This window comes from Platichthys flesus, chromosome 22 (assembly GCF_949316205.1).
Source record: "Platichthys flesus chromosome 22, fPlaFle2.1, whole genome shotgun sequence".
NCBI lineage: Eukaryota > Metazoa > Chordata > Actinopteri > Pleuronectiformes > Pleuronectidae > Platichthys > Platichthys flesus.
Genome location: NC_084966.1, coordinates 9,587,765 through 9,612,235, shown reverse-complemented (window position 1 = coordinate 9,612,235; position 24,471 = coordinate 9,587,765). Strand labels below are relative to the sequence as shown.

Below are 24,471 nucleotides of genomic sequence, written 5' to 3'. Positions count from 1 at the left end.
CACACGTGGGACCCTACTGTTGATCAGAGCTGCAGCTTCATTCAACCGAAATTTGCCATTTTCAGAGCATTTGGTGACTCTGATGATTTGTCAGCTCATCAATAATGACACATTAATTGATCATATTGATTAACGGCAGGCATAATCAGGGGCCAGTAGCCTGTGAGTGCCATCAAGACTCTCAGTAATGATGTAGTGAGACGGGGGGAGCAATAGTGTGAAAACTACCAAAGTGCTGTACAAGAAAATAATAAAATAACTGTGCTGTGATGTGGATAAAACAACTTAAAATCACTCAACTAATTCATTACAATCAGACTTTTTGAGACAGAAACTAAATAATGCTGCATGACCAAGGGAGAGCTGTCATGTCCGACGACAGAGCTGCACGCTCTCCGTGTGTATTCCTTGAAACAAACTAAGGCTTTAATTCCAGCTTGATTCCTGTTTTCCTGAAAAGTCAAATCAAGCTGATGTGATCTCATGTTCTATTCCCACCGTTGCAGCATTTAGTCGAAGCTGGAGATTAGAAAGAGAGGGGTTTAAATGAGACGGAGAAGGATATGTGTAACAGTGGGGAGATGACAGGAGCGAAGAAAAATTAAACCAGGGGATGGGGTGAAGAGGAGAGAGGAGAGGAAGTCGGGGGGGTGGGGGGGGGGCACTCAGTGAGTAGCCACCCCTCTTTCAGTGGGAGCCCCGGGGTCTCGGCATGGAGCTCTGACCTGGAATTCCAAATAAATAATTTCCCTGAGCCTCCCCACTGAAAGACACCGGAGCAACACATACAAAAACACACACACACATAAAAGAAAGGGGACGCACCGGGCGAAACGCACAATTCCTCCGAGTGGCTTATTTAAACTAGCCCTCCACGTATTTGCGTGTATATTGGATGAGTCAGTGAGGTGAAACCGTACCCACACACTTACGTGCACAAAAGCACACACACTCACAGGTATTAATTCTCACAGCTTAGCCCTCAGAAGTAGCCTAAATCCTGCATGTGTGAACAGGAACGTTCAGTTAATCCTCCACTAAATACAGCATGGAACAGTTCTCCCCAGTAATTAATAAGCATGCAAAGGAAGCCGGGACGCCGAGGTCGAATTCTCTGGAGTATGTACGAGTGATTAATACACACAGAGAGAATGGAGAGAGGAAGAGGGACCCTGCTGCGTACACACCTCACAGCAGAAACAACCACAATGTCCCGATCTGAACTCAGATGTACCAACAATCATTATCGACTCTCCCTTATGCCAATGGAAGCGTGGGTGAAGCGTTCGAGTCCACAAAACACTGCTGGAGTAACAGGGGTAAGCAGTCAAATCCAAAACAATTGAAGCAACCGATAAAAGTTATAAAATGGCTCTATGCTGCTCGTGTGGTGTCAGACAAGTGTCCGCGAGCCCGACATTCAAGTACGACTCAAAACTGTGTCATCTACACTATGATTTGAATCTGTTTATTCAACATTAGTAGATGGATATACAGCATATTCAGGGGAATCTAGTATTAAATAATACCAATTTTATTATTAAAATTCCACTTTTGTAGTGCTTCTACATGTTAATTTGGGTATCTGGCATGTCTACCGTCCCAAAAACTCTGGAAAAAAAGAACTCCCGCGATTTGTTGTGGTTGCTCTATGTCAGAAACGATACGCTAGAGTGCGTCCAATGGAATTTCGACCGAAATAAACGTCATAGTCACACCATGCCCATGTAGGGAGTCTCGCTACATGGCCTTTGACGAGCGAGCTAACGCTAGCCGAGCTCCACGGCCCGGTTAACTCGCGAGTTAACACTCCCCGGCTAGGCGTTAGCTCACGAGCTAACCGGGCCGGTGGAGCCAGGCTAGTGTTAGCTCGCTGCTGCTACCCGTCAGACATTTAAGTGGCCGTATAAACAAGGGACCCCCGGGACACCTCAAAACGTTGACTCAACAGTGTAGAAGGATGCTGCGCCAGCTCATAGCTCCCACTGCTCCCACTGCGGGGCTGCGATGGGTTACAGACATTTCTTTAATATTTCTTCCTCATGTTGTAATAGTACAGTTTTTTTCCAAGATTAGACTGAGAGTGGGTGTTGCCAGATGTTGTGAAACGTTTTCCCTGATACTGAAACTTAAGGTTAAAGGTTCAGTGTGTAGAATTCAGTGGCATCCAGTTTACATCCTTTAAAAACACCGTGCACCACAGAACATGTGAGAGGATCTTGTATAATCTATCTCTGGCCCATGACGAATCTCATTTGCGAGGCCACTAATGGACACGGGGCGGTCACAGCACACAACAAACACACAGGGGGGCCTGGACAGTTTTTGCCTTCAAGACTCAAAGAGTGCTCAATCAGATCATCCGCCCACCCTCCGGATTCTCTCCCACACACTCGCGAAACAGAAAAGCGTAACTCAACACCGCCCGCCTTCCCACTGGAGCTTTAATCGGCAACAGACACAGAGATTCTGGCCGCGGAAATTAATGTTTACTTTTCAGCCGTCTCTATTTCAAGCCGCGCTCTTTTCCCCTCGCTGTTGAGAAAACATCCCAGAGGAGATGTGTGCGCGATTGCTCAACCAAAACACTGCCAAACAAAACCTGCTGTTTCATATGGTTCCTTTCAGCGGAGGATCACACAAAGTTGTCAGAAATTGGCCCCGCGTGGTATCGGGTTCCTGCTCGCCAATGAGAGGTGGCCTTGAATTCGTATTGTTGCAACACTCATTACACAGTGATTAGACGTCTTCTTCTCCCCGACACCAGTTACATCCCACTGGAAACAAATGTTGATGTCACATCCTCTTGGCCTCGACACTGCATTCCGTACAGTGAGCTCTGCAGTGTGGCTTTACACGTTGCTTTAGAGCGACACGGGGGTTTGATTTACATCACAAGACGTGGGGTTTTTTTTGGTTCCGTGAGAAATCAGCGCCTCCTGAAAATGCCAAATCGAATATTGTCATCTCTTTTACAGAACTTAAAGATGGGTCTCCACTTCCTCCCACTGTCTGGAAGTGAGGCCAGAACATAACCGCATACGACCCCCGCCATCTTTTACATTTGGAGCCACTGACTGCGCTGTCTCAAGGTCAGTCTCAGCTGTCAATCATGATGTGTCACTCAACACATCTTTTATACTCACTCAAACCATACTTAAGTACAAGTGTATGTGTACTGTAGTGTATCAGTTGTGATATTGTCTTTTCTGCTTGATCAACCCGAAAATAATTCCTTCGATTAGTCACATGGAAACTAATTAGGCTTGACCAATTGAAGTTAACATGTTATCTAAACACAATTGATAACTTGAAGCATTTTTTTGCATAACAACTAGGGTTGCAAAATTCCGGGAATTTTCGAAGATGGAAACTTTCCATGGGAATATTAGGGAATATATGGGAATTAACGGGAATAAACAGGAATAAACTGGAAATTTGTGGGTAATTTATACTAACTGTATTTACCTTGTCATATACACACATAATTATAAACATTTTGCTTTGTCATTGCTGATTTGAGCCCTGAGGAAACTTTGGACACTTGACTATATGCGTCTGCATCTTTGTGTCATTCTTAACATCTTTGCACAGTATTTACAAATGCACACAGCCTTTCCTTCTACATTGGCTGGGGTGAAATGTCTCCACACATGAGATTTTGCACATTCAATTGTTCTGTAGAATAAGATGAGAAAAAAGCTTGTAAAAAAACAATATTTTACAATTGATGGATAAATGAATAGAAGGAGGCTAGATGAACAGATGAACAATCCTCAATCAGCATGTTAATATATTTCCCCTGACTACCTGACTAGTCCTGCACACTACAGCAGGCCTCAGTAGCCCTGCTGTAGACCCCTTTGCAGCCCTAATCACAATACACAGGATTTGTTTTAAGATAGAAGACAAGATTGTCCTTTTTGACTAATAGACTGGAACTTTACCATATTACAGCAGCAAAAGAGGAATCGTGAATTATTCAGCTTCAACATTTGAATTTAAACATCTTCTAAAATGATGACAATAGTCCACAATTAGTTTTCATGAGAGAATAAACTCATTTGTGCATAAGAAATTAAGGAGAAACATATTTTGTTTCCTGCCAATCCAGTCCACATGGAGAGCAAGCCAACAATATGACATTAAAAGCTAATTGAAGATCATGTTAAATATGACGGTGTACTTCCATGACCTCCATTGAAAGCAGGCAACATTCTGCTCTGACAGCAGATTGTACATGTTAACAACCAGGCCCATTAAACTTAATAAGCTCAGTAATCAAACTAGCGCCCCTTTGCAGACCCGCGTACATAAATCCGGAGCTTCTCCCAGGGGAGCTCCTTGATCTGTTCCACAAGCGGCCATGTCTAGCAACGAGAAGGAACACGGTCTTATTTTCAACGACATCTGTGTTCGTTCTCACACGCGCAAAAAGTGGGGGAAAGAAAATCAGGCCGACGATGGGAGCTGACTCAGGAGCCCGTGTTTCAGGATGCTGTGGGATCGGACTACAACTTCAAGGCGACCGCGAATCAAATCAGAGAGGGCCGCCGCCGCGAGCCAATAAAATCAACCTGCGTTCCATCACGGCTCTGTGTTTTGACGGAGGCCCTCGCAACAGCGCGATGACATCCCCGACTCCTTGATTACGCCACACTGGCTCCACACGCTTGCTACGTGATCCGCTTTCACCAAAACAGAGATCGTGTCATGATTCGTGAGGCTTTGTGAGTCTTGGGCCGAAACCGGCCGAGCTGGTGTGTGAATTTTACTTTCGGCGGGTATTTGGGTGCGAGCATTCCAAAGATGACCGACCGTCAAGGTCTTGCTCCTCCGACACGCGCACGCCCCCTCACTTTGAGGGAGGAAATCAGGGAGGATAGGCCAACTGGATGGCAGTGAAGGGCCACGAGTTCAACGCAGGGAGGATATATTAAAACGGGAAATATTCACATATCACAGGGTTAACAGCCCATTAATTGATGTTTGTATCCCTGCTCTATTGTATCGCTTTTATTTGGGGTTTGTACGTTAAACCGATCTCACTTTTAGAGTCATCTCATTCCTGAGTGTTTGTGATTGATTAGCAGCGTAAGGAGAGAGACACATACCACCTATGTGTCTGTCATTATTCCCATTAAGGTTACATTAATCCTATTAGAACATTCCCCTTATATTCCTGTTTATGTGTTTTAATAGTCTGACTATGACTCATGTCAACATGACATCCTCCTTCTTGTTTACAAGAGAATCCAGGTCACGGGCCATCGAGCAGTTGGTAACTGCAGTATGTTGATGTCTCAAAATGCTGTGAAGACTAGGACGTTAAATAACAATTAAGACATACACATATGTGGATATAATGGAACTGAGGTCGTAATTCACCACATAAATTGGTATACATTTACCATATTATACTTAATAGCAGTATAACTATAAATAATGTACATAAATATATAAGTATATACATTGCAGCATCTTATTCAGACTATTGTCGGGATCAATATCAGTAAATATGTGTCCATATGAATGTCTCCAATGTCCTTAAATATGTCTGAAATGAAAACAAGACATGGAAAGACACCAAACGTCAATTTTGGGAATTGTGTTTGGCATTTTATAATTTAAAAACTCCACAATTATTATAAGAATCCAGAAAATAAGAAGGACACAACTTTTAGACAAAAAAAAACAGATATTGATACAGCTTGATGTCCTCGGGCAGACTTGGACTGCAAAGCCTCGATTGCCTCCATTCATCAGTCTGGACCTCAGAATTACCAGAAGGGTCCTGCACAAGAATCTCCCAGCGTGATCCAAAACATAACAAAAATAAAATACAAATCTTCTCAAACCGTGAAAAGATCCTAAATCTGTCGCCTTATTTCGATTAGAGGCTTTGCTGCAGTGTTTCACCCCGATGCTCAGACCGTGCAATGTATTGTCGCTGTAAACACTTCAACGTGGACCACTTATGGCGGGAACAACACATCTGTGGATTCCTGGTAGTGAGCACTGACATGAGTCAATGTTTTAGCTTGTTTGATTCACAGCGTAAATACCGGCAAACATGTGGGGGCACTTGGAATTCCTCTGAATCTGAACGCGTGATTTCTGATAAATCCTCGACAGGAGGGGTTAGAGCGTGAACAAGGGGACATGTGGAGGTGAGGCTTTTGCAAAATCGGAAAGAGAAAACAAAATGGCATCCGTCAAATGGCGTAGTGGACGTAACAATGAAGCATGCTCTGCAGCATGTGAATGGCGACGTTCTTCTAGCACCTCATGTAAACGTCATGTTCAATCATCCGTACTCCCACCCCCCCTTTAACATCCATAGAACTATCTGAGGCAGGAAGTAGGAAATTCCACACAGTAATCTTCCCAATGCCCACGAGTCATGACCACGGTTCTGCCACACGTTATGAATGGGAACCTGGGATTTGATGCGTGCAAAACATCTGCCATCATCCAAGCAGCGTCTCTCATCGTCCTGGAGGTCCAAGCATGCCCGAGGTCTGGATCCGCAGTTTTAACATTCTTTAGCATTCAGAGCTAACATATGACTCGCTAGATAATCCTCAATATCAGCCTATATACTTGTTTTCCTTTCCTTACTCTACTAAGCGTTGGTTTGTGGGTACATTTTCGAATTGCGGTTGCTGAATGCGTGCAGATTACAGTGTCAGCGGACGGAGCTCTGACCTCAAACAACCACTTCTATGAATCATCTGTTATCAATCATTTAGTAGCAATAGTTGCAGGGGTATTTTCTTAGTGGAGGAATGATTTCCCTCACTCTCTGAAGGACTGTGGGTCTAAGAATAGACGGCACAATGTCAACAGTCTGGCGCCCGATAAACAAGTAGCATTAAATGAGCCGACCGCTGTTTCCTCCCAGAGCCTTTGTGCTCGTGCATGTAAGTGTGAGCGATGGAGAGAAACTGCGCGTAGGTTCACGGCGTGTTCCAGACGCCAAAGTTACGAATTCCGTAATGTCAGCGTCCCTGTAAAGAAAAAAAAAAAGAAAAACTCGCTACTTCAAGAGTGTGTTGATACGATGACCAGCTCCGGGGGCCAACCGCTTCCCGAGAAGAAGCACCAGTCGCCGACCTCTCCTACTGTGATAACACGCAGGGCACGTTTCTGAGGATTCTCCCGCGTCATTGTCCGTCGAAACATCAACAACCTGGCCATGGAAAAAAGCTATTAAGCAATCACAGCCACTAAAGCTGTCCGGCGCTGCTTTTTGTGTAAACCGTTACATCTCCACTGTCTCAAGCCTCTCCCTCCCCCTCCGTCTCTCTCTTTCTCTCTCTCTCTCTCTCTCTCTCTCTCTCTCTCTCTCTGCCTCTCCGTCCACGTCTCCCTCCTTAAAAAGGCAAAGCACGAGACGCACTGGATGTGCACATGTAATATATTCAGATATCACTTCCATATAATGGAAAGATGTGGTTTGTTGCATCTTGGTTAAAAACTTTCAAATTGGCATCGTTATGACTATAAAGCATTGGGATCATGGGATTCCAGCCACGAACGAAACTTGGCTGGCGAAAAACAGTTGCACAACTTCCTCTGGTTCTCAAGGTGCTCAGAACCACAATGAGATAAAGCCTGAAACACAAACTGGAGGTGGGACATGAAAGATGTGGCTGTTTTACGAGGCAGGAATGTTGTAGTGAAAGACGCGATACCATTGGTGGAACTGTGGCAACTAATGTTTTCGGGTTTGAAACGAGACAAGGACGAAAAAGTCACAGCTACGACTTTGACCATTGCGGTATTAAACCCTTAAAATACCCCTTTAATCAATTTCTATTGAATTTCTAGAGATTTGACTAACATGGCATGGCAGGGAGAGAGCCATCATTTTTAATGTGAAAATGTATTTGAGACAATCACCATCACAAGATAATGAAGCTAAGACGACTTGAATAGTCAGACAACGTGCAAAATGGGGAAAATTGGAAACAGACTTAGAGAAGTGAAAACTGGGCGTGTTGCACAAAGCCTTGGAGCCAAAGGGGAATTATGAGGATTTTTAAAATGGGCAGAAATCTGTGTGAAAACACTGAAAGAGTGTGTTTACTTGTACACTTAATAACAAGGTCCATGGCTAGTAGACTTTTTCTAGAGTATCCGAGTGTCCACCCTGAGTCCAGCATGGCAAAACTCTCCTGTCCCTCAAAAAGAAAGAGAAGCTCCATGCTTTTTTTTGAACAGTGCCGGGACGTAATCAAATAGAGTTGTAATTGACGTGAGCCAATTCTTTTTTGGTCCCCCCCCCCTTGAACCTGCAGGACAAAGGTCCCGCGTTAAACAGACGCGTCTTTCTTATCTTTCTGGGAGAGTCTGACACCTCATGTGAGTAACCGCAAGAAACAAATCACTACAGCAACTGTGTATGTTCCATCTGTTGAAAATGATTGTAAACTTAAATTATTTCCATAACTTATGATTCATAAGTTTGAAAAAGGGGCATTGCATTCAAAAGTACATGTGCTACATTCAGTACATTTCCAACGTAAAGTCTCTTGTCGACGCTTCACATTGGAATTTCACCTCACACCCAGCAGTGTGTGAAACTCCCCGGCAGACCAGCAACACTTCTGGGCCGAGTATTTTTACAAACACTCCGAGGTGCAATAACTTCATGGTCCAGATTACACTAATGACTCCACACTGATGGCCCTCATGTTATCCTCACTGGGCTGTGGTGGAGAAGAAGGGGTGGGGGGTGGGGGACAATATGGAAAATAGAGTTACGGCGGTGGGAAACTCTGCTTGGAGAGGAAGAGAGGGTGGAAGAGACAGTGTGGAGGCATGTGTGATAAAGAGAGAGAGAGAGAGAGAGAGAGAGAGAGAGAGAGAGAGAGAGAGAGAGAAAGATAGGCGCACGCTGGAAAAGGGAAACAGAGAGAGGGACGTTGGAGCTGTTCCTCGTAATGGGGAAATGCTGGGAGAGCTGTTTGAGGGCCGCATGGATCTGACCCTGTGACCGCTCTTAGCCGTGAGAACCGAGTCCCGGGCCATGTGTCCTTAGGACCTCCGCATCGGCACACACCCGCCCTGCTGCACGTACACACACACACACACACACACACTCAGTGCTCCTACACATATCAGCTGAAGCAAAGAGAGGGAAAGAGCAAGTCCACAGAAGAAGCAGGGAAATTATCATACCTTTCCACTACTGCATGTGGACTTGTGCCAACTATGCAGCCTATAAAGCCCCCCCCCCCCCCCCCCCTTCCAAAAAGAAGTCGGCCAAGTATGTTTTGGTAAGGATTTAGTACGCTACCTCCAACTTATTCACACTCAATTTGAAGGCTATATGAAGACAAAAGCTCGAGCGGCCCAGCGGAGCTGACAGTCAAAGGGAAATCTGTGCACTTCATTGCGCCTTTTGTGGGAATTATTTAATCCTCAAAAGCACCACAAGGGATTTCTTGGCTTTCCCATAAGCCCCTCTGTGTAAGGTGTGACTCTCACAAGGCCTGAAAACACAGGAAGGACCACAGGTGGACGAGTGTGCCGGCGTGACACTGGATTCCTTCCAGGTTCAGATTCAGAGTCAGCTCAACACTCTTCTAAAGACATTCATCTGAAAGTCGATTTTGAGGTTCTGACTGGATACTCAGTGAACCTGAAAATGCACAGACACCTCTCTATGGGGCTGAGAGTCAGATGGGACTTCTGGCCTCCAGTGGATTTCCTTGCTCCGAGCCGAAATAAACAAATGTTTATTGCTTCTTCTAATTATTCCAGGAGCTGCCATAAGCTGTGCCTTAGTTTTAAATCAATGGATTCGGAGGAAACCACTCTCCTCTACTGTCTTACAGCAGTTACATCATAAAGGCATTATATCTGTAGACTATATGATGTGATGATGATGCACAGTGAGAATAGAGGGGGATGCATGGTTCTGAACATAAACTGGATATATTACAGACTCATTATTCCCCACTGGAAACTGTACCTCTGATTTCCACACCATGTAAGCGTGAGAGCTGGTCGGCTGCACCTTCCTCTGGAGCCACCTCCGCGGGGAGAACAGCGCGCCCGTGCTCCCGGACGGCGCGGCACAGGGTCCCCTCACCAGATACGGTAAATCCCCGGCGGTATTCCTTTTGGCCCGCTTCACCGTGTCATAGTCGAAGTGGAAGTTGGACGACGGGGAGACGTCCAGGGGGATGGAAGGGGAAGAGAGGGACGGGGTTATCGGCTCCTTCAGCGACGGAATCCTCGTGCGTAAAGTCGGTTTCACCGGAGACGCACCTGCGTCCTCAGGCGGCGCGCCGGAGAACGGTGCTCCGCTCGCGCCCTCGGTGCCGGTGTCACAGTGTCTTATAATCGCGGGGTCGAGGCTGCGGGTCTGGCGTAGCCTCCGTTTGGTCATGGCTTTGGAGGCAGGAGAGGAGCAGGAGAAGACGCTGTTGAGAAGTCCCTGAGCGCCAGACATGTCCCCTTGTGTTGGATCTCACATCGGCGCAGTTCTCTAAAGCCCCGACTACAAGACAGGGACCTGGTGTTGCCCCATCAGGAGGAACCATCAAGCACAAGCAGACGAGGAGCAGGGAAGTGATGGGGTGCGACGCATTTGGCTGCAGCCGCTGCGCAATGGAGAAGGAGCAGGACGAATCGTTTCCTCTGCTGTGTTCCCATGCGCGTTGCTCGTTGTCAAACTGGAGTGGAGTGAGAAGACAGGGTGAAAGCGTGCGCGCACGAGAGTGGGAGGGGGTTCAGTACACTTGAGATGAATGTTTGCACACTTTACATTTTCTTATGAATGCCAAATTATCATATTTTTCAGAACTTTTCGTTTTTGCAGATGTTGTTTTAGCATGGAGAGTGTATCTAAGAGCTCCATGGCTCCTTTCTTTTTTGTTGTTGTTGATCAAATGTGTGTTATTTCCAGATGACATAAAGGTGGGTGAACACTTCATCTCAGCGTCCAACATATATATGCATGATTTTATTCATTTTATTTGTTTCATGATGTCTTCGCCTCTTAAACTGGGGTCTTTCTATAATTAGTTTAATTTCTACAATTAGCTTCTCTAATTAAGAAGCTCCCCTTCATGTGGCAGATGAGGTAAGGGGCCTGGTGCAATAATCAGACATGCAGAAGGTCATACCACACAGACAGACGTGATTTAGCAAGGGATGAAAATAGGCGTATTAATCCTCTTCTCCCATTAATCTACCTCACTGTCTGGAAATAATAGGCCTATCAATAAAGCCTGCTGTGTGCTATTATTAGCCAAAGCGAGAAGTGAGCCATTAAGGATTCATAGCCAATTTCTCTTTCTTTATTCACCTGTGTGTGACAGACACTTGTTGACACAGAGGAGCTCCACTAAGAGTGTTAAGATAGCTGCGTGATGTGTGCATCTGTTTAGAGGAGGGAGTGTGGGAGACAGAGGGAGACAAATAGAGAGTGACAGAGAGAGAGAGAGAGAGAGAGCAGGAGCATGCTCGGACCCAGTGTGTGAAACTATGGGAAAAATGGAAAGAGACAGCAGGAGCCTGGAGAGGAGGGTGCCGGCGGGCTGATAAAGGAGCTTATGAAGCTGCGCCGCACGGCACAGTCACACACAGACACACAACACAGCATGACATGACACTGATAACAGCCGAGATAGATTTGACCCTTCTAAAAACAGTCTCCGGGCGGAGAAGAATGAGACACTGAGTGAAATCACACAAGCAAGGAAGTACTGAAAGAAAACAATGTGTATTGCACAGGTTTATTGAAAGAAGAAAGCACTTGAGGCCTTATTGAGCTCATAGCCTACTACTCCTACTTTGGGGAAAAAGCTAGAAACAACAGTAATTAAGAGGAAAAGTGCATCCCTGAGAAGATATTGACCAGATTTTAAGTATGGATCCCTGCAGCATCCTCTGCTTTCAGTCCCGTCATCATATGTTTAAGGCAATCCGGGGGCCTGGACTCTCTCGGGTCACTCATGTGCAGCCATGGAAAACATTCCACGTGAAACAGTGAGCATTCAACGAGACTGTCACAATATATCAGGGTCGGAGGGAAAGAGGAACAAATCAACCGCTGCTACACTTCAAGCCAGTCATGTTCGGCGTTCTATACACACTGTCCATATTTGGTATACAACAGGAGCGCAGCACTGCCTGAAACCACTTTCAGCGAAATGAGTGTAGATTGGGCCACAGCTGCAGAGACATGGTTTCCTGTGCTGGGGATCAGCGTGCATTTCATTGTCTGAGCCTGTAAGAGAGACAGAAATGAAGGAGAGGTCACAAGGTCAGAAACAAAAGAAATAAAATTACTGGTGTAAACAGTCAAGGCAGAGACGCTAGGTCTATTTTTAACCGGTATTTGCGGTGGAAGGATTCTTTTCATAAGTCTCCAAGCACTCATACACAGAATTTGAACCCCGGAGCGATGTCTGACTGTATGACCAGAAATCCCTGTCTGCTCATGTAAACAAACCCTCGTATAGTGCAGCCTTCAGTGTATTTTAAGAGCCCCCATGTTGTTCCAATAGAGCAAGATTAGGTTATTGAGACATGGGCTTTTACTGTATGGTGCCTCAAGGGAAAGGGTATTTCCAAATACCTTAAATACCCAAGCAACATGTTCAACCTGTCCGAGGTTTTGGACGTATGATTCCCAGGTAGCTTAATTCCTACAGGCAGGGATATCATCAGAGGAGATGCAGATGGATATTTGTAACAGGGCATTATAAATTACCCAGAGGTCATAAATCATGTTCATATCATGGATCCCATCACAGACATAAAGATAAAGCTGATATGAAATTGGACAAAATGGATTGTTAGGTGATGCAGATTGGCACAGAGCTTTAAATAAATAAAATGAGTTTGATGTTGATTGAAAATATTTTGCTGCTCACATGCTGACACCTGCTGGCCTGATTTATGAGTTGCACTGCTCCATGAAAGACAACTTCAATGGATGACAAATAGGACAAGATTATGTCATAATGTATTGATCGTCTGTAGAGGAAATCAGAATCGATGCAGCAGCACCGGTAGGAAGTGCCATAACAATCCAAATAAGAATACAAGAGAAATAGGATATAGAAAAAAAAAAGATATTTAAATATATGAGCTTGTTTTTTTTCAAAATTTGCAATATAAAGCTGGGGATAGAGGGGGCAAATACACAGTCCCTGGTGAGGACCAAAGGTGGCCGGTTGTTTTTGATTTCTGTGGAACAATCCCCCTGAGCATATCTGTCTGGCCCGCTTCTAATCCTCTTTTGAATCCCCTATAGATACAATTTTATATATCCTTCCTCTTATTTCTCATCTTGCGCTCTCTTTGAATCATTTTGTAATATTTTACTTTATCTTGTTTTTAATCTTTTCTCATCTGTAATGTGTTTTTTTGTTTCTGTGTCTGTGCTTTATCGCTGTGTGATCTTCAGATTGCTTTCAAATTGTCTCTTAGTGTTGCTCATTAACGCTGTCCCATTGTTGACCATTGTTTTTAACTTGTAAATCCCCTTGTAACTGTAACTTATAAAGTATATCGAATACCAACCAAACAGTTTTGAAAGGTGTTATAGGAATCAAGTTTATTATTATCTTATGTGTTATTATTATTATCTGTGCACAGACAAACGTGTTGCAAGACCCTGCAACACTGCAGCTAGAATTTACGTGGTGTCAGTGAAGGCGGCAGCATGTATCCCTGCACAGTGTGTTTCAGCGGGAGACTCCTCGTGGTGTGTTTGAGTGGCAGACTCCTCGTGGGAAGAAACAGTGTTCGGCGCTGAAGGGGTTACTGAGCGTGTCGCAGGGTCCCGATCGATGCCTCCTCTCCCTCTCGTCGCCATGAACAAATGAATTCGCGGGGAATCAAATATCGATTTCACAAAGGAGAGCGAGTCCTGTGCTTCGAACCAGACCCCACCAAAGCTAAAGTGTTGTACGACGCTAAGGTAACGTGCTAAGCTAGCTAGTTCAATGTAGCACAGACCAATGAACCGTAGAGGAAAACGCGGGGTTACTTCTGTTAAATGTGGGACATGCGAATCGACTCGTAGGCCTCGGAGAGATCCGTCTCTAGCCGATCAGGTTTCCGGGTACGTTTGATTTTGCACCTTTTTCCTCTTGTTGCAGTGACAAACAAACATGGTGGTGTGCAGCGCCTCATCCCAGAACTGTTATCAGTGCATGCAATCACTTCATTTCAGCTCATGTTAGCTTTAATACAACTGTAAAGGAACGTTAGCAGCAGCTGGGCAGCTTTAGAACAAAGCCGGTTCATGTCAACAAATAGTAAACAAACGCACCAACATGTCTGCCCTGCTAACTCGGCTAACATGCACTATTCTAACACTTCTCAATGCCGTTGAGCTAATTCTACACAGTTAGCATGGCATGCTATCTAATGAGAAGCATGCCTTGTTTTGTTTACGATGCACACCGGCTGTTAAGCTAGCTAATGCTAACAGAGGGGATCACTGGGAACGTCAACCAATTTTAGCTTAGCCTTTGCTAACTGAGGCTGGCTGACGTTGTTTTAGCAGCTTCAAGCCTTTAGCTGAAGAAATGACATTACACAGTTAAAGATCAATGTTGTCATTTCACTCATGGAGGTGACAAGCTAGCCATAACGGGGAAGAAACACATAGAAAACCTGCTATTGGGAGTTTAAGATATAGAAAGATAGACATTTTTGTTTGCGATGTAAACAGGATAAATTCAATATATACATTGCACACAAACACGGTTGCACGTGCAAATAGTTTGAGTATGCACAAGTACACAAACTACATTATTTTATTTTGGAGCCTGGTCTATTCTTACACAAGGAGTGAGTATTTGCTGTGCAATTAAAACTCTAATGATGATTGCGTTGTCATTTTTATTCTAAACATTTAAATATGTGTTGATGATAAACTACTGTGGGTTATTAAGTCACAACGTGATCAGATTCAAAACCTGAAAATCCTCATATTAAACACATGATTGAAATTGTAGTACTTGAGTTAGTGGCCATTTAACATTTGCGTTAAGGTAAAGTTTGTAATCACTGTCTTTACGGTTGTGTTTGCATTACAGGTCACTGATGTCTTGATAGGTACAGATGAACATGGAACAATAATCCCAAAGTATTACGTTCACTTCAACGGTTGGAACAGAAGGTGACCTTGGATAGTTTTTTTTTTTTTATGCCATTAATGTCACACTCATTATCATGTTTATCATTTTTTAAATGTCGTGTTCCTCAACCTGTGTAAACATGGGGCCTGTCAGTTCATGTGTTTCTTTTCTTTTCGAATGTTTGTGCCTGTGCAGCTGGGATCGTTGGGCTGCTGAGGACCATGTTCTAAGGGACACAGAGGAAAGCCGTAAATTGCAGCGTAGACTGGCTCGCAAAGCCCTCGGTCGCATGTAAGTTCATATGAGTAGTGACTTCAAAGTAAATGTGTGATGAATGTATACGAGGTGAGCTGGCCAACCCCAATTCCAATCAGAATCATTTCACGGCCCGTGCTTCATGAGGAGCCTTTGAAACAAGTTTTCCAAACTAATTTTGAAAGGGCAAATATTCCACCTGAAGTGGTAGTTTTGAAATTTTACCTTTCCATTCGTTTGATCAATCTATTGGCAAGCCATACAAACGAGTGTGTATTTTGTCTGTGCGGCAGGAAGAGAAAAGGATGGTCGAAGAGGCGTCGTCGTCAGTCCGGCACTAAATCCTCTCTGAAGACTCTCCCTAAGGAGGACGACAGCGATGACGCATGTGAGAAGTCTCCGTCTTTGTCTTTTTGCTCCCAGTGTCCCTCAGCAGTCAAATTAACGCGTCTGCATTTTTTCCGGTCTGCAGGTTTGATTTCGTCTTCGGAGAGCAGTGACGGCGACGATTCGGACCCTGAATCTTCAAATAGTGGGGACAGCACTTTCTCTGAGGATATCAACAAAATGGTAAAGTCCATCGGCTTAATGTCAATGGCTGAATTTAATGACCAACAGGAAAAAATCGCTTAATTCCCTTAAACTGCATTTCACTCTTGAATGGAAAAGTCAAATCGGACTTTCCCCCCCTCATGGCTATTCAGAAATGTGCATCTAAAGGTTTATATCTTGCTTGTTTTCAGAGAGAGGAACCAGACATTAATGTCAAAAGGGAATGTGAGGAGAAGATTGTCCATATCGACATCAGCATCCCGGATGTTCTGAAGAAGAAACTGGAGGATGACTGCTTCTACATCAACAAGAGGAAAAAGGTTCGAGCGGCACACTCGCCCCTCGGTGGTTTGCATTTCACTGAAAAAGATTTTGAGTTTGTCTGATGGGGCCGTGCTTTCCTCTCCTAGCTGGTGATGGTACCCTGTCAGATGAATGTGGTGCATATCCTGGAGTCGTACGTGAAACACTTTGCCATCAACAAGGCGTTCATGGCCAATGAGCGGTTCCGGCGGCAGCAGACCACCACCACACAGAGCAGCAGTCCACAGGCAATCCCTCCAGAGAAGAGGTGAGACTATGTCAAATAATGCAATGGAAATAGATTGGCGTACTCAAATACATGTTGTTCCAGGCAATAATTGAATCACAGTTCCATTTTTTTAGGATAATGAATATTAACAAATCATGTATTTCAACTTCCGGATTTAGCGAGGAGCTGTGTAAGGAGATGGTGGACGGCCTCAGGATCACGTTTGACTTCACCTTACCCATGATCCTCCTCTATCCCTGTGAACAAGCCCAGTTCAAAAAGGTCAGCTCGTCCAGGCTCTTTCTGGCCATGAATGAAAGCTCCCCATGCTCCAGCAAGTAAGTGTGCCTCCATAAACCAAGTCACATGTGCCGAAGTGGACGCCGCTGCTTGGTTGTGATGCACCACATTTGCCCGTTGTGTCTTTTTTTTTTTTGTCCCCTGAAGCACCCAGCGGGACCGCAGCCCGAGCCCGCTGGGACACAACCCCCTGACGCCTCAGTCCACGGACAGCCAGCCGGCACTGAGCGACATCTCGGCCACCACACCCACGGCCCCGGCACCCACCCCGAAGCGCCGGCGTCACCCTGACATGGACTGTATCTCATTCCAGTCCCAGTCGCTCAGACGCTCCACCAGGAACACGTCTGGAGGCGACCGACCAGCCGAGGGAAGCAGCGGAGGTAATCCACTTGTTATGTCACTAAGTGAGGCGCCAGGTTTACTGCGCATGTGTTATTTTAATTAGGGCTGTCCAAGTTAACGCGTTAATCTATGAGATTATTGTACCCGAGATTAATGCGCTAAAATTTGTTTTTATACTCTGAAAACAGAGCTCTGTGTGTAGTTTTGTTCTTAAAAAAAAATCCAATTAAACAACAGTGTCTAAAATACACGCCGTCTGAAGTGGTTACTTGTTCATTTATAAGATTTAGTCTTTAGAAGAAAAACTAACTTTTAATCGCGATTGATTTAGTTCAATGAATTTCATAATGTGAGATTAATTAGTTAATTTTTTTCAATCTATTGACAGCCCTAATTTTAACGTATCATCTCACAGTGGTAATAGAAAAATATTTGATGTATGGGATAACTGACGATAAATAACAGAATTAACCTGATACAGATTTACACATGCGAATATTGTCGTGTCGTAGCTGCTTTATTTTGATGAACATTGAAGGTGATCAGGTTTCCAGGCACATGGCACATACGTGTTCAGATTCTGCACCACTATCTTGTATGATCAGATGGCTACCACATTTACCAACACCCCTCTGAAACTGTTTCGTAAACTTGTGGCGCTGTGGTTTTTACGAGACGCACCAACAGCAGTCGCTCATCACTGTGATGATATCTGCGGAGCCGTGACACTATTGTCATAAATCGCTTACTTTACATTGAGACCATGCACCTATACATTTAAATATGTATGTTTTTGCGTTGTAATACTGTTTAATCCTGTGAGCTCTAATTGTAACCTATGTGATGATCCAGGTGGAGGCAGTGCAACAGCGTCCCCGCAGCTCAAACAGCGTTTGATCGACACCTCGGCCCAACCCAAGTTCTTCCTCAATCTCGACAGGAGTAAGTGACACTTACTACACAACAACATATTGTGACACTATTCTAACGAGCATTTAACATGATCTCATCTAATATTTTAAGCTGACAAGTTCAACTTATGGTTTTTTATGCCAATAGTGTTTGCCAAAATGACTATTTGGTTTTATTTTGTGTTCAAAACCTTTAGTATATGAGAAATGAGTGACTATTCTTAGTAAGTAACATGTGACAAGTCAAAATGTTTACATTGGCCTTGTCCTCATTATCAAAATGAATGTATTTCATGAAAAATCATATTTTTCACTCGGATTTGTTCTATTGTAAGAGCCAGTTTTGCCCACTAGATGGAGTCCTACTTCTTTCCTTATAACTGTACTCGCCCAAGCATGGATTTGATCTGTCACTAGTTTGTCTCATTAACCCTACTCTCTCAGCGATCGGCTTCATAGCAGCAAACTGTGTTTTTTTTTTCTCATCTCAACCTAGAAACCCCAGTGCACAGTGGCTCTTCCTCCCCGCTGCCCTTGACGCCGAGCAAAGAGCGGAGCGGCCCATTCTACGGCACGGAGAGCCGGAGAAACAACGAGCTTAACGAGGTGACGCAACTGTGTGTGATGAGCAATAACCTGGAAGGGAAACACAGTCTTGCTCAAACACTCTAGGAGAGGAAAGACAAATGGCCGGCATCATTGCAGGCAGAGAATTCATGCATGTATGAATTTTAAATGTCAGACCCAGTCCCATGAGTCGGACATAATGCTGTGTCACGTTTCCATTTTTATCCTGAGAAACATCTAGTGCATTAATCATAACTTTCAACTGCAGTGTGTATCTTTTGACGTTTATATTAAGCAGTGTTTAAGAGATTAAATCTTCTTTTCTTCTGCTCTCGCCACCAGGTCCTAAGCTGGAAGCTGACTCCCGATAACTACCCTCTGAACGACCAACCTCCCCCACCCTCCTACCTGTACGGATCACAGCACCTCTTGCGGCTCTTTGGTTGGTGTCTCCGATCGTTTTCGCTCTCGCTGGTTCACTTTTTGCAACCATCTCCCTTTGTGCATCCTCCTCACGCTCTACCCCCCCCCTCCCTGTTCAATGTGTTTTCTTCCAGTGAAGCTTCCCGAGATCCTGGGAAAGATGCAGATCCCCGAGAGGAATCTCCGAGCCCTGGTCAAACATTTGGAACTGTTCCTCAGGTAACTGCTCAGCGTCATGAAACACATAAGTAGTTTTTACCCTTATCCCTAAGAGGTCAGTCTTAGACGTAAGTGCTTTAAAGAACAAGAGAGGGACAGATAAGGGCTATTCAATCTCTAAAGATGCGGGGAACAGAATTAAATTGTGATCTACAAAATGTCAAGTAATTTAATTCATTCCGCATATTTTTTATGTATATTAAATTGTCAACAAGAAATTCAGATGGTCCAGTAAGGAGATACGATCCAGAGACTGAGTATTGAACATCCTTTCTTAGCCTTCACTGCTCTAACCTTCTCAAGCAAAAAAAGACTGACGGCAACCTTTGACTCACTCAGGCCTAAACGATTCGTTTCTTCACTACATGCATAATACTGGCATATTAATATAACCTCTCCCCCTCCTTGAAAAATGAATTGTGCCGTCAGGTGGACCGCAACTCTTGGGAAATCCTGGACAATTTCCGTGGAGGATAAATCATTAAAAAGACGGAGTGGCGAAATGGATTAATGGGACACGGAATATGAGCTTAAATGCACCTCGCTAATAATCAACTCGGTTCATTACCTAAGGTGTGACCTAGCTAAGCAGTAAAGCTCGAGAGTAAGTGCCAGGCTTGAGCTGCGAGAAGTCCCGAGGAGAGCAGCAGCCGAGTGAAAATAATAGATTATAGGAGATGAGGGCCAGCAATCAAATTCCAAAAATGAAAAGGAAATGATCAATGCACCAAAATAAGCCCAGAGACACCGAAATAGAAAGGCAAGAAAGAGAAAGTAGATGAGAACATGGGGCCCGGAGGGGAGGGCGGGATGGAGTGAGAAAGAACATGTGTTTGAGGGCGGGAGATGAGTGGGCGTTACACAAGCACGGGAGTCTAATCTTTAAATCCTCCCTAGTGATCTTCAGTTCAGCCGGTCCCAAACCTGGGGATTTAGGCCCTCGCGTTCTCTAATCAAACACTCGCAGTACTGCCCTCCGCCACCTGGCAGTGCTGTGGAGCAACTCCATACACAAAAAACCTGCAAATCTTCCACTACTTAAATGAAAGTGTCCATCGATAAATAGATAAGTCAGAGCTCGGTACCCGGTGCCACAAGAAGCTAGAGGTGTGCGATATGAAAAGATTCACCTTTGCCAGAGGGAAACTTATTATCTTCAGCAGCATTAGCAGCTGGTCTTGGCTCAGCCTCTCCTACAGTGTCATGGGCAGAGGGTCCTTTAATTCACTGGACCGCGAATCACTGGCGCAACTCTTTTCATGGAGTGTCATTCTGCAGAATAATGGTGGATTCAGTGCATAGCTTTTTGCAGTTTGAGACTTGCATAGCTCTGTGACCCACTATAAGACTGGATGGCCTGGGCTCAGTCTAGGAAACTCTCCCATGTTTCCCAGTTACCTAGTTAATATGTTCACCGTGTTGGGGACTCTACAGGACACACACTAAAACACTGCTGTCTTTTGGGAGAGCCTTCATGCTTTCTTTTTTTTTTTTTAACTCTGAATTCAGCCTCGTGGCAGATTGTGCCGACTGGGCAAAAACTGATTGATATCGTGGAGACTAAAGTGCAATGCATTCTGGGATTTTGGCCACAGTTGATCTCTCACTCTCCCTTTCCCTGCAAGAATGATCATGATTAAGTGAGGGTGTGTGCGCGTGCACATGTGCTGATTTACAATGTGTACGGCTAAAGCAGCTTGCCCTGTGTTATTACTGGTCCAACAGCAAGGAAGAAGATTAGCACGAGCTGGACTTTCTGGCACCAAAAAGCCAAATAGATCATTTTATTGATCAATAAATATATATTGAAACCTGTGTAGTTTTTGTAAAGAATAGCTTCTCAGCGTTTTATTTTTTTCAGTGTCGGTCACAGTAAATATACCTTATTTCTTTATTACCGCTCCAGGGGGTATTCACGTATTCCCTTTCATTGTCCCCTCAGATTTGTCTCGTTTGTTATTCGCTTGTCAAAGTGTTCTTAAGTTCTCCTCTGATGAGGATAATTTGTTTGCATTGAGATTAGGAAGGCCGGTGGAGCTAAGATGAGATGGCAAGATTTAGAGGATTTGGCCGAGTAGCGGATACTAAGAAGATTCCGGATTAGTTTTCCCCCGCTACTGATTAGATGGGAGGAGGGTGGAGCGGTGGGGGATTTTTTTTCCACTCTTTCCCCTTGCTGACTTCTGACTTCTGGTCCGTCGCTCTCATGTTCTCAGTCTCTGTGTGCCATAGCGATTGGTCCTCTGCTTGGTGGTATATGGATGAGGGGGGCTTTGTCCCTGACATATATCCCCACAGGCAGAGGGCAAAGGGTCTGGGATTTATGTGGAATGAGCCAGGGATATCTAGGAAAACCAGCAGTTGAAGCGAACCGGAACCCGACTTCTGAGACGCCCACCTGCCGTAGCTTTTCTTTTTTTTTGTTGCTTCATGTAAGCAACAAAATCATCACGTCGATGCTGTCTGTCGTCTGACAAACGGCCTCATGTTGAATATTTGATGTGAACAAAACAGTGCTGAACACTGGATCTCCTTCTGTTTCCTCCACCCACCCACCCTCTCTCTCAGGTTTCTGGCAGAGTTCCATGAGGATTTTTTCCCCGAGTCTGCATATGTGTCGGCTTCCGAGGCCCACTACAGCATGAAACAGCCGCGGCCCGTTTACTGAAGGAGGCATTAGCCGTTGGGTTTTCCTTTCCTTTGCTGTCTTTCCTCTCCCCGCCCCTCTAGCCGGTCAACATGTACCTGCCTGCGCTCGCGTACAGAGGGATCACGGCAGCTTTCTCCGGAGCTGAGTTGCTTTGCACTTCCCTGCTTCCCCTTTTCTTCTCCTCTGGCACTAACATTAGTTTTCCCTCCAGTTGCCGTGCGGAACGCCTTGCTTCTACCATGCCTCTAACCCTCGTCCGTTCCTCATTCCTGGTAATGCTGTGCATGTGAAGCCATCCCCGCGCAGCTTCGATTCAAAGCACTGCTCCGTTGGCTGGTTTAATTCTTCGTAGACCGCTCCTACTGAGCCCCTCTTTCCAAACCCATCCTCCTTTTTGTTACCTGGCTTACAGCGCTCTCCAGACCATGGACGCTTTTCTGTTTCTTGCATATTCCCGGCTGGCAATAACAATACCGTTTTGAATCTCTGATGTGGAAACGGACACAACCGGCACAACTTGGCGAAGCCCTTTTTGTCTCTGCCTTGACTTTTCCTCTTCATACCCAAAGTATTGGAATATTGTGGTTCCTTTGTATGTGGGAGGGAAATTAAAAAAACCCTAGTCCTTGCTATGAACTGCCTCTGGATTCTCTTTGGGGTATTTTCTGCTGTTCTGGAAGCTTGGCGCCTCTTTATGTAGTGACTTCCTGCAAGTGCTTCTCATGCAGCGCCGCCAGTGATCCTCCCCCTGGAAACGATTACTCCACTGTTACAGTGGGACCTGCTCTTCCTTTCCTGGAGATGCTCCGCCACTTTCGCTGGGCAAATCTAATTTACTGACCCCTCCAGATTTCCTCTGCAGTGCTTCGATTTTCCTGCTGGTTGCTTTGTCGTCCTTCTATGAATTTCTGATGAATGTCTTCGAGCTTTTAATTTGTCCATGTTGATCCTGTCCCTCCCAATCTAGCTCCCTTTTGATTGGAAGAACAGCAACAGTGAAAGTATCACATATCTATTAATAAAGACATATCTTGTCCTGAAGCTTATTTTAATACACAGTTAAAGACATAGGCTGTTTGTTTTTTCCAGTTAACTTAAGATATGAGATAAACCCATATCAAAATGAAATTCCATTCTTTGACTGATGCTGTTTGCTAAACATTTCATAGGAAATAGTTAGATACGCTCTGGATCCTCCCCCCCATGATGTTGTAAACATGTAAATATACAAAAACAGCTGTTAGGTCAGTATGTTATTTATTTTTCCGCTCACACAATTGAATGTTTAATACAGTGTTTTATGTTTTCAGGGTTTCCACTTGACTTTTTCATTTTTGTCTCTGTAATGTCCGGCCCGTCTTTATCGTCTCCACATGTCGAGATGATACTTGAATAAAGATTTTGTAAAAACTTGTCTGGTTGCATATATTCATAAATGTATCCGCGCACTGTTCTGTTCAATTCCAATGTGCGTCTCATTCCTTTTCCTTGCCTCCCTACTTCTCACCCCCAAGAGGAATGACCAGCGTGAAGCCGGCGCTCTACGCAAAGTTAAGCGTACACAGAATTTCATCAGCCACCCCGACCTTCAAAGTCGCGGGACTATAGCTGATTAAAACCTCAACCCCCCCCCGATGTGTTGTTGCAGCCTGACATTTTGAATCTACTGTCCTTGTCAGCGGGGCTCCTCTGGTTGATTTTTCAACTAGCTTAAAGCCATTCGTATCTAATCTGGTGGCTCTCGTTTGTACAAAAACTTGACACAACATTGAATCAGAGGTAATAAAAAAAACTGCCAGAATCTAAGTCAAAGTGACAGGACAGATTTATCACCGATGGGGTCTGACAGCCACTGTTTCCGTGGCGAGCATTAGTGAATTTGACATTTTGATCCAATCACATGTGTCTGCTTGTCTGGGAAGCGAGTCCTTCATGCTTAATCTAAGCAGAGGGGGGGGGGGATGTCTTTGGTCCAGATGGAATTTGTGATCCAGATCAGGTACTTTGAGAGACACGGTCGCCAAAGTTAAACAAGCTACCACAGCTAAATCTAAAATATTGTCACGCCTCCATCGGTTGATCGGAGGTCGTACGGCTTTGGCGTGTATGTCATGGAATCCTAACCAAACCAAGTCATCTGTGATGGTTAAGGTTTGATAGGTTTAGGTCAACCTTAACCATCACAGATCGGTTACTCCCGGTCGCTCGTATCACACCGATTTTTGTCTGATCACAAATTACCTCTTTAGCGAAAGTTCGTATAGGGGATATTTAGCCTCAATTTCTGTTCTGCCAAACTTCCCTTCTACCTCTGAAGAAACAATTTCATCATGTCCCAAAAAATGGTTCTCAATATGTTGTTTTGCAACCAAAATTTACAAAATGTATCAACAAGGCCCGGGACCCCCACCTGACTGACTTTTATTCCACCCCCACACCTCAAGGATGTGTTAAATTAACACATTATATTATACTGCATTACAATGCATTTTGCAATCTGACAAAGTTCACATTTTTGCATCTTGCATTTCACTTTTTACTTCACTTTTTATATATTTTAGCTATTATATATTTGATTTAGATATGTTAATGTCTAAATAA

The 24,471-nt window shown here is 44.5% G+C and overlaps 2 protein-coding genes across 3 annotated transcripts in view; one reads left to right on the top strand and one right to left on the bottom strand.

Moving 5' to 3' along the window:
* LOC133933742 (rho GTPase-activating protein 6-like) overlaps positions 1-10,738 on the bottom strand; it is a 64,770-nt gene extending 54,032 nt beyond the window's left edge. Inside the window, exon 1 of the mRNA XM_062380939.1 lies at positions 9,983-10,738. Within this exon, the coding sequence (XP_062236923.1) occupies positions 9,983-10,465 (483 nt within the window). The 5' untranslated portion in view covers positions 10,466-10,738. The remainder of the gene's footprint in view (positions 1-9,982) is intronic.
* Positions 10,739-13,733: 2,995 nt separating this feature from the next.
* Positions 13,734-23,284, top strand: LOC133933690 (male-specific lethal 3 homolog). Of its 2 annotated transcripts, none has more exons than XM_062380868.1 (14): positions 13,734-13,948; positions 15,075-15,157; positions 15,312-15,407; positions 15,665-15,759; positions 15,844-15,941; positions 16,115-16,243; positions 16,334-16,494; positions 16,635-16,793; positions 16,903-17,138; positions 17,953-18,042; positions 18,508-18,617; positions 18,921-19,020; positions 19,136-19,220; positions 21,789-23,284. In XM_062380868.1, exons 1-14 carry the CDS (start codon positions 13,850-13,852, stop codon positions 21,886-21,888), a joined length of 1,641 nt encoding a protein of 546 aa, XP_062236852.1. In that variant the 5' UTR covers positions 13,734-13,849; the 3' UTR covers positions 21,889-23,284. The 2 variants fall into 2 exon arrangements, with proteins under 2 accessions (XP_062236852.1, XP_062236853.1); XM_062380869.1 differs by having other exon boundaries at positions 13,825-14,092.
* Positions 23,285-24,471: the final 1,187 nt, after the last annotated feature.

What these genes read in the sequence shown, in the direction of transcription:
- LOC133933690 (XM_062380868.1), top strand. Translation starts at nt 13,850, where the DNA reads ATGAATTCGCGGGGAATCAAATATCGATTTCACAAAGGAGAGCGAGTC. An exon ending in ACATCAACAAGAGGAAAAAG is followed by an intron (nt 16,244 to 16,333) that starts GTTCGAGCGGCA and finishes TTCCTCTCCTAG; the next exon opens with CTGGTGATGGTACCCTGTCA. An exon ending in AGCCGAGGGAAGCAGCGGAG is followed by an intron (nt 17,139 to 17,952) that starts GTAATCCACTTG and finishes GTGATGATCCAG; the next exon opens with GTGGAGGCAGTGCAACAGCG.